This window comes from Galleria mellonella, unplaced genomic scaffold, assembly GCF_026898425.1.
Source record: "Galleria mellonella isolate WM207_F2 unplaced genomic scaffold, CSIRO_AGI_GalMel_v1 utg28, whole genome shotgun sequence".
Lineage (NCBI taxonomy): Eukaryota > Metazoa > Arthropoda > Insecta > Lepidoptera > Pyralidae > Galleria > Galleria mellonella.
In genome coordinates, this window is record NW_026442064.1 from 5,436,556 (window position 1) to 5,447,579 (window position 11,024).

General features: G+C 30.4%; 1 protein-coding gene across 2 annotated transcripts; it reads left to right on the forward strand.

The window, feature by feature from the left end:
- Positions 1-581: 581 nt before the first annotated feature.
- LOC113518436 (dnaJ homolog subfamily C member 22) lies at positions 582-9,102 on the forward strand. 2 transcript variants are annotated; one of them, XM_026903359.3, is made up of 7 exons: positions 582-718; positions 868-1,139; positions 4,434-4,581; positions 5,228-5,429; positions 5,858-6,001; positions 7,247-7,370; positions 7,934-9,102. In XM_026903359.3, the coding sequence occupies exons 2-7, from the start codon at positions 882-884 to the stop codon at positions 8,162-8,164; spliced, it is 1,107 nt and encodes a 368-aa protein (XP_026759160.1). In that variant the 5' UTR covers positions 582-718; positions 868-881; the 3' UTR covers positions 8,165-9,102. The 2 variants fall into 2 exon arrangements, with proteins under 2 accessions (XP_026759160.1, XP_052751417.1); XM_052895457.1 differs by lacking the exon at positions 582-718 and having other exon boundaries at positions 725-1,139.
- Positions 9,103-11,024: the final 1,922 nt, after the last annotated feature.

An 11,024-nucleotide genomic window follows, 5' to 3' on the forward strand; every position in this document is an offset into this window, starting at 1 on the left:
AAAATTCTTCATTTTTAGAAAGGTATATATTATCGATAATGCCTATTCTTTTCTCTGAATGCTATAGACTATTTTTTGTTTGAGTAAATATGTATTTATAACAATCAGTTATAATAAATGTAATTGAAGTCGCCAAAAAATCTATAACATGTTGTGTTCTACGTGAATGGTTTCTTAATAAAGAATAAAATCTATAGCTAAAATATTCATCCCATTGCACTTTTACAAAAAGTGCATTAGCACTTTTTTTACAAAATTAACAACCGTTAATCATTAATCACATATGTTATACCTTATCACATAAATCGTATAAGAGACACAATAATGATTTATTTCAATTTTATGTACGGAACTCTCGCCGTTTGAGTGTAATACATACTTGGTCGCTTTTATTATTATTCACAGAATCGTTACAGACTGAGTTGAGAGGTTAGTCATAGACCTATTTAAGATAGTCTAAAAAAGGTCTATAAATTACAATAAAAAAATTAATAAACGATTTTGGGCAATTTTAGGCTGAGGTTCAATTTTTGGCACATTTCGGTCTATTTTATCTGGCAACACTGTTTTTGAATATTCACCTCAGCATAGTGTCTGTAATGCGTGTGTGGCTTGCTCGTGTTTGCTTACTATCCTTAAGTCTTAAGTTTCGTTTGCGATTAGTGACTTTTACAAGTTTTGTTATATTGTATTTCGTAACCTAGTTTCGTCAAAGGCAGTACGTATAAAACATAACTGTAAAATTTATAGTTTATTCTTAATTATCCATAAATATGGACTTATAATCTAATTCCATATATTACTTCTTGATACTTCTTTCAAGTAGGTTACAAAGTAATGCACACGTCATAAATTTTACGTGTTCAGGTTAACTTGCTAAAATGTTTATGGAAGAAATATATGCACCTACAAAGTCCGCCAAATGGGCGTACTTTTTCTGGCTCTTCGGTGGAATTTTTGGCGCTCATCATTTTTATTTGGGAAGAGATAGACATGCCTTTGTTTGGTGGAGCACCCTTGGAGGCTTTGGTATTGGATGGTTGAGTGAAATATTTCAAGTATCACGATATGTGAAAGATGCGAATGAAGACCCTGACCTCATGAAAGTATTGATTAATAAAATGCTGCTTAATAGAAAGGTAAGATTAATCTGTGAAATATGGATCACATTTATTCATAGATCATATATTTATAAATGTAATGTAATGTTATCTAGGTTAAGTTCTTTTAATAACAATCTACAAAATGACATTAATTTTTGGGTATGATGTATTTGGACAATTTTAATATCTGTTTTTTTTTTGTACCACAGGTTATCTATTTATTTGCATCTAACCATTCTTAAAGTTAAAAAGAATAACATTCACGGGTATGGTAACTAGTATGCTGCTCACATTGTCTTATTGGGTCACAATGAGATATATTATAGTTCAATTTACTATAGTAGTTTTTTTTATTTATAACTAGTTTTTTTGCCTGCTACTTCATGAAATGGATTTCAGAAGTAGAAAAATATGAAAAATATTCAATTTGGTGCAGTAATTCTTGTGTGCTGCCAGAACACATACATACAAAGTTTCTAAAAATTATCATTTTAGCATATACAGTAGAATCTTGATTATTTGAATCAAATAAAACCAGGAGTATTCTATAGAATTGAAAATCCAGATAATCAATTTCAAAGTTAAATTAAACAATAATTAAATTTTAATATTTAGATATAATTAGAGCTGTAAAGAATAAGTCTGGATAATCGAATATTTGATTAATGGATTTCGGATATCGAAATTGTACTCTATTGATTTTATTAAACTGCTAATATTACTGTGTTTTATATATCTCTCATGTACAGGCAATGTCTATTTACAATATTATTAAATTAGATATATGTATAAAAACTCCTGCACATTCTCTGCATATCACATCCTTAATACGTTTTGACTGTGTATGGTATTTGTTGAACTCGGAAAATAGTATTAGTCACAATCTCAATTATGGTTTCTAATTTGACTATAATATTTATATTTATAAGCTGACAATATATATACCAGACGCCACTATATCTGCAGTTATATATAAAGTGACTTTATTAATTAATTAACAATTTTACTAACATATCCACAACAGCTTTTTATTACATATTTTTATGTCAATTATTATATAAATATATTGTAACCTTGTTTTTAGATTTAGAATAGTGCCTACTTAATAAATTTAGTGTTTGCACAATACAAATATTAATAATTATTCCTTTACTCACTCTCTCACAGATTATAAATTTGACCCATAGAAAATATGTAATAATTAGTTGAAAGCTATGTTTATGGCTAGTGACTAATAAAAATAAGTTTATTATCTGATAAATTATTATTAATAATAAATATCAGTGGACATATACACAACACCATGTAGTCTCAAACTAAGCCGAGCTTGTACTGTGGCTACTTGACAAGTAATAGACATGATTAATTTTTTTTTGTAAATATATACATTTTATACATAGAAACACAGACCAATACAAACAGACATACTCATGAATACCAATGTTTGTATTATTTGGATATCGAATCTGCAACCATTGGATGATAAAGGTATTATAAAATAAAAACACATTTTTTTCTCCTCTGTATTTTATTTTTATGTACATATATTTATTTGTTACAGAATATTTAATTCTTTATGTTTCCTTATTTAAGAATAACAACTGGAAATGGGGTGACTATGGTTAATATTCTGTAAGTATATTTAGTTGGCATATTGCTTGTGTTTATGATTTTTGTTTAATTTTTTGACACATTCATTCATGTATTGTTTGTATTCTAACTACTAAATCTCAATTATTGGTTTTAATATATACTATTTATGTATTTATACATTCACATTTTTTGCATTGGTATTATCAAATCAGTTGAGAGTGGTTTGAAACAATTGCTTCTGAACATATTACATGCTTGCTTATATTCCTTTAAGCTAACAGTAATCATCCATTCAATTTGATTTCATATTGACTATTGCATCACCTGATATGGGCTGGAATGATTTGGTCATTCATTTTTTTAAATATTTGTAATAGATTACGATTTTCAGAGATAGAAAATTTTGTCAGTTAAAGTATAATAGATGTTAATTATATTTTGATCTGTGTTCATACAGGTGATTGCATAGGAGACTTAAAAAATTGGGTAACAAATTTTCTCAATGGAGCTTTAAGAGTGACCAGGAATTAATTCTTTATAATAAACCATGCTGAAAAATGGCCAATGTCTGAAATGGTGATGATGAGTAAACTATACAGTCACATGATCGATTTCATAAAATATTTCACAACTATTTTTATATTTTGACCTATTCAGTGTATTCGTTGTGAAATGACAAATTGGTTATAATCAAGATATCAAAAATCGAATACTCTAAGTAACAATTGAATGTTACTCAGATGTCTTATTTACTGTCAACATATTACTGGGCAATAAAGTACATAGTATATTATAAAAATGCATGAGCTACCAAATAAATGCTATCATTATGTATTATATAAAGGTTTAGTTTTGAAATTGTTTACAATGTGTTACACCTGTTAATTATAAATTCACACCTTTTCTTCCTGGTCATGCAAAGTAGCCATATTGTCATGTTGTCTGTTAAATTATCATAGCCTAGATCCTATTTTAGAGCCAAAAATTTACACGCAAATTACACGTCGTTATGGCATCTATTTCTTTCCACACTTTGCTTACTACATTTTTCATGAAAATGTCCAAGAATGCCACTGCTCAATTCATATTCTTTTCATCAAAAACACCGTTCTCAATTCTCTATAAATCGCATCACCAGTATACTGTTGATGGGTTAGTCCTGTGGACATTTTTGTATGTTGTTTTGCGTTGCAAATGTTGCGTTCAAACTGCGGCATTTTATGTATTATCATTTGGTGTGATGTTAAAAATTAAAAACAATTTATTGCGTGTTTTTCGTGTAAAAAAAAAAAAAACTGCTGCACTAAAGTTCTAACTCTTTCAAGAATATTTATATAAACTTTTTTTTTTAACTGTATTATTTTGTAGACAATGTTGGTTTATTATTCCAACCAAATTAGTTATTTACAAATAATTACTAATAGAATATATAATATTAAATATTAATTCAAGAAACCTTATATCCTAGCAATTTGTTAATGTTATTATTTATTAGTTTTTTATCTGCGTTTCAAGATAAAATATGCACCAGTTGTTAAGTTACACTTTAAGAGTAGGACTGTGAAAACCGCATTTAATTTGGTGCAGCAGTTTTGCGTGATGGCCGAACAAACATACAGGCAGACAAAATTTTTAAAACGTATTTTTTTGGCTTCTATTAATCTCATTAAAACCCTTGATATTAATTTGTTGTATTATGTTTATTAAGTTTAATTACCCTCTTGATAATTATCACAGCCACCATTCTCGATGAATCGCTTCACCGGTATGCTGATGGTGGGTTACTCCTGGGGGCAGATGATGATGCTTGCCGTTCCACCTGATGCGGTCTTGGGTGTTAATCTGAGATTTCTCAACTTCCTGATACCCTTGGTTACCGCTCTGGGTGAGTACACTTGTACTGTATTTATTTGCGCATTTTTTTTGCTCAATCCACCTTATTAGAGGACATGATCATGGATGAATTTTCGTTCATCACGATTTACAATGGCAGAGTGTTGACGATCCAACAAATGGGAAGTAGTAATCGTCACATATCGTCATTTATAGATTTATATATGTTGACAATAATTAAACAGAATAGGTATAAGTAAACTAGATAAACATATCTGTTGGAGGCGTATACACCTCTCACAGGTAAGTGTTTATTTATATTATGATAAGGATTGTACAATTAGTGAAGACTAAGCTATTATTCTATACTGTTAAACATGACAGAAAATACCTTGGTGACTGTCTAGCATGTGCCGCCTATAGCGTGGTCCCCCATGGAAACCATTGTGCTGAATTCCAGGTGTATTCATCACGATGGGCTAACTGAATTGCCTATTCATTCTCACCTATCATTCCTCACTGGTGCCCCGCCTGCGCTAACAGTATGCGCTGGTTAGTTACCATTCCAATATCATCCATTAAAGAAAGTCCTCTGATTCCTATATCGATCCATTTTCCTTTTTTACATCCACATTTATAAAACAACTTTCTCTTTTTATATTGATATTCTTTCTGGATGCTTTGTATTACAATTGTAGGCGTGTGGACAGTCGGCAACATAGGCCATGAAAAAGGCACCCTTGCATGGCCTCTATTTGCTGCCTACATAACTTACCCCGTGCGTTACTACATACACGACGAGACGGTCTGGTTAACGATAATGGTGGTAGCAGCATCTTGGGCCTTCGACTCCTGGTCCAAGAAATGGCGGAGGATTCCAAGCAGGCATCGTATGTTGAAGTAAGTATGCTATTGTTAGCTAAATGCCATAGCCACAGAAGTGTAATATAAAACATAAAAACAAAAAGTACAAGTGAAGTACATTACAAAGTACAAAGTACCATTAAAATAAAATTATATGTAAAAATATAATTAGGAAATTTAATACATTTGTCTAATTATTTTTATGATGAATATATCTAAATTGGATATTTTATTATACAGTATATTCATTAACGAAATCTTTTTTTTTAAACTAGTGTTAATGTTTATTAATAGGTATTTGTTAAAATATATTTTAGTTTCTGGTAGTATAAAGAAAAAATATATAGAAAAACCATTTCTGAGACTCTATTTTAATTAATATTGTTACTAGTTTAAGGAAATTATTTTATGAATTGGTATACTGCAAACGAAACACCATCAGTAAAAAAAAATTTGCTCTACAGACGGACGTTAGTTTTTGGCGCGTGTGCGTGCCTCTACTTATCAATGTGGTGCAGTTACATTTACTTCCGCGGCACGATCACCGACAGTGATGGTGAAGAAATACCCATTTACGAAGCTCTGCATCATTTCACTACAAGTCCTTGGTAAGCATTTTTTTTTTATTTATATGTGTAGACCTAAAAAATGGCGAATGCATCTATTTTTAAATTTTAATTAATGAATTCATAATATTGCTGTCCGTGTAAGGAGGATTGAGATAATATACTTTTCAGCTTGTGTCAGATTTTAAGAAAGAACCCGGAGAACAGGCAGTTTTGTTTTCTAGTTGTTAACTAATGAAACTCATATTTGTTTTTTGAAGGGCGAAATATAAACTTACCTATATAGATATGAATTTGTCATTCAACTTACATAGACAGGAAACATTCCTGTCTATGTAAACATTAATTAATGTAAGGTGATATGTTTGCGTACCGTAAGATAAGGTCTGGCTAGACCTGACACTGCAGTTCTGCAGTGTTAGGAATGCTACCCGTGCCAAACTGCAGTGCTAGGAATTCGGCGAGCTTAGATTGTATTGATAGAACATAGAGTCTCAAAAAACGGGCCAACTTTTTGTCAGGTAATAGACAAATTTCTTTTTTTTTTATTAGTGTTCTATGTACTTATGAACACAACGTATCTTGACGTATTTATATTTCATTATTTAATTAATAAAATGAGACAGTTGATAGATATACTTCAATACAGACATGTTATAATATATAGAAAATACTCAGACCAATAAGAATCCAATAATAAGAATAAGAATACAATATATAAATAATATCTGTTTACATATTTAGTTCTCTGCAACTTTAATGTATCTTTGGTATTATTATAAATGGTTCATTGTACTCAAAAAAGTTGTCAGATAAATAAACATTATTATTATTATATACATATAATGGGAATTTAATGAACTCGGTGTTTTTTTTTTGTATTTTTGTGAAATATGAATATTTTTTATTTTAGTAAACTTAATTGGAAGCATTTTTGAATAGTCAATTTTAAGGTTATTCCGCCCTATACAGAGACACACTCATGAATATAAATGTATTGGGTGGGAACCTGACTCGAGATCATTGGAAGCTATGGCAGTATGCTAAACCGCCACGCTATGAAGATCGTCAAAATTTGTATAATATTATGGAAATATTCGAAATTTCCGCGGAAAAGGTAAACAACGGGTAACCCATAGAAAATCGCCATGAGCCCTATAACACGAAACTTGAATAATTATAATTTTAATAATATATTGACGAAAGATTTTATTATTTGTTTGTCATTGATAAACTTACAAAGTTCTTAATTGATTCGTTAGTTTATACGTAATTGGTTTTCTACAGGTGGCTCGATGTGCAGCAATGTTTGCACGATACATATCAGTACGCACAACATCACGGCTGGTACGAGGTTTGGAAGCAGATCATTGAACTCTCTGATCCGCATGGAGAACAGAATGCTTACAAGGTGAGTCTAGATATATAGAACATTAACGAAATTATTAGGAAACAGGAACGACAGAAATGTTATAACCCACTTATGTTAAGAAATACACTAGCTAATCTAAGCACTATAACCCGAATACTTCAGGCATAAAATACGTGATTTTTGGCTGCCATTAATAAATGATGTTTGTACTAGATAATAATAATAATAATAATAATTGTTATTTCAGACTTTTTGGTCCATTAAATATTTATTAGTAACAATATTCTTAAAAACTAATGTTAGTAAATTTACATACACAATACACATACACACATACAATATATTAAGCAGTATACAGATAATCACCGCTGCACAATTCCATTGGAAATTGCGCAGCAGCGATTAACGTGCACACAGTCCAGCCTGCTTGCTATCATACTCAGGATGCTGTTGGATGACAGAGACAGATTGAAGTTGGCTTTAGGGGTGGACATATGGGACAGTAATATTATACTGTGTCTTCACAACAGAAACATCTTACCTACTGATAAGAGGAAGATGCTTTCTAGGGAGGTTTTAAATAAAATCCTAATATAATACAGGTGCTAGGCGTCGGACCGGATTCCACCCAACAGGAGATCACGTCGACTTGGAGACGCCTATCGCGAGAAAACCATCCCGACAAGATAAAGGACGAGAGCCAACGCAGGGCGGCCCAGGAACGTTTCATGGAAATACAACAAGCTTACGAGATCCTCTCCAATAGCAAACATAGGAGAAGTAGGCGCAATAAAAAGGATAACACTGAGCGTACCAAGGGGGATGAACTTTAAACCCCTTCATAACGACATTGCTAACGAACCTATTGTTATACTGAATAGGTTTATTGGAGGCTTTACGTATAAATATGAATATTATAATTAAAATGTTTATATAACAAGAGAACTATTTGCACCAATGATATTACTGCATTCTGGAATGATTTTTAGTTTAGACGTCACCAAAGGAGATCGTTACTATCACAATCACCTGTAAAAGTACCATTCCCGGACAAAGCTCTTTCCTCACGATGAAACAGCCAGTGTGTATCATTACTACCATCCCCAAGTATGAGATTTTACTTCGAAATTACCTTATCATGCACTGGTATATAGTGGCAACCCTAATCGCTCCTTATGACGTTTTAGGAATGAAAAAAAAAGGTAACACATGTATTTGTTAAAAAAAAATTGATACATGGTATCTATTTAATATATGTACTTGAAGATAAGTCATTTTACCTTCCAAATGAGAGATCATTTATTTACTCGTTAAGTATTTGTTGTTATAGTTTTAAATTTACATATATATTATAATATTTATTTAATATTTTTATATAGTTATTAATTTATTTGAATTTTGAGAGGCAATACGCCATATTGCTGATATAGGGTATAAATTTAAATATAGTGCCAATAAAAATACAATTCTGTTACTTTGATTGATACATTGATTTTAACGACTTCCGGTTACGTTAGTATGAAGGAAATATCATTCCAGCCTCGTCAAATTGTTCTCTTTATTATTTATTATTAAGTTTAAATATAATCTATAATTTTATATTTTAAAAATATATTATTCAATTAGTTATATAATTTTTGTTTATGCCACCTATGATGTGTTTAACCGTAGAGCCAAAGATGCCAACATTAATATAATATGATTTTATAATGGGAAATTATTTTAACAAAGTAATGGAAGCGATAACCCGGCATTATTTATTTATTTTTTTTTGAAGTCATTGGACCACAAGATTGCATAACATAATGTGCCTAATGTATAATGATAAAGTATTATAATAATTGTCAATTACAGAGCCATTAATTTATACGTGAGTCGACAAAAATTGGAACTAAGGCCGCTATTTTTAAATATTTACTTAATACTTATTGAATAGTTGAAGCCTTTCCTTGGATTTGCTGTTATATTGCATACATTTTACCTAAAATAATATAGACGAATGAAATGAATGTTTTAAAAGTGGCTATTTTGACAAGAAACAGTATTACAGTACTTTTTTTTATATCTGGTGGGGAGTGCATTCAAGAAACTCGAACTTTGGTTTTTTTTTTTATAATTTTTTACTCTGTTTATGCTTCACTTTCGCTTTAATATAAATAAATTCCATTATTCAATACAACATTTACATTAGTGCTCTTTTTCAATTTACATATAAAGTGGTAGTTCTATAGTTTGACATTAGTTTTGTACTTCTACATTGTAATTGTTTATTTTGACTTTACTAATGTTTTAAATTTTGGGTTGGCCGACTAGTTTGGAACTCAATATAGTTTTATTCCTTTATTTCACTTAATGTCATGAAATGACTAATAAAAAATATTGTAAAATATTTATTGTATATTAATTAAAACATCAAAAAAAAAAATCTAAATAAATATACAATTGCAGACCTAAATATTTTAAATACATAGGTATACTTCACTATTTGTCAAATTTAAATTTCTCCATGCTTGTCGGCGCCCCGAATGTCTGAATATTCTAGCTCAAAATGCATTTATCATGCCAAATGTATTATTTATATTAGAAGTAAATAGGTTATGATACTGATCTATTTTTTTATATATTTTTTTAATCTCATGAGCTCTATAACTAAAGAATATATTGCGCCACTAGCCATAGTATTTCGTATTTATAACTGGCACTTAATAATTATTATTAGATATTATTTTTAATTATTGCGGTGAATGATATTACGGGCGACACATATGCTATGCCACGGTTTCACTGAATAGACTGAATTACGATAATTAATCACAACGTGCGTATCAGAAAACTACAGTTTTATATATAAACACATTATCGTAGACACGATGTCTAGTTGCAGTCAAATTGTATAGCTTATCGTAGTTATTTGTCGCATCGTGGTTGACCTTAAAATTAATGTGCTTATTTGAACTAAACTGACTTACATTTCTTATTATCTTCTTTACAACTTATATACTTGAACACTAACTAACTCTTCTCATTTAAGAAATTTTATCTCATCTTACTTCTAGTTGTTCTATCTATCTATCCTATTTAAGAGCTGCGCTCTTGTTGGTGGAGCTCTTGCCACTCACTACGATTTTCAGCGAGTCTCTTCACCTCTTTATATGACACGACACCAACTCCTTCTTTGATCTGCCTGATGTAACTATGTCTCGGTCTCACTTTTCCCCTCTTTCTTTCTATCTTACCTCATATGTAATGTTCATAAATTCGTCGTGTCGTATCAAGTGTCCCAACATTTTTCCCCTTCTCTCCTCAATAGTTCTAATAATTTGTCTTTTTTCTTTAACCCTAAGCAGAACCTCCTCCTTGCTAATCTATTTGTTATATTTGACAATTTTAAGATCTGAGAGCTATTCTTTAAATATAATTAAAATTAAAATTTTATTCAATAGTGACACCATTAAGAAGTAAATTTAATGTAGTCCTAACCCAAATTACAGATATGGTATAAGTCTCGTGTTTAATCCTTATTAAAAAACCTAATTAAAAAATCATTTTATTAAAAAAAATTGGATGTGTAAAATTTCAGAAATTCAATTGGCTATTGTCGATATTGACAAGCGAAATATTCACCCATATCTGTAAATTTGAGTCACAGACCAACTAAAAATGAAGACGTAACATTACACTGTAGACACACAT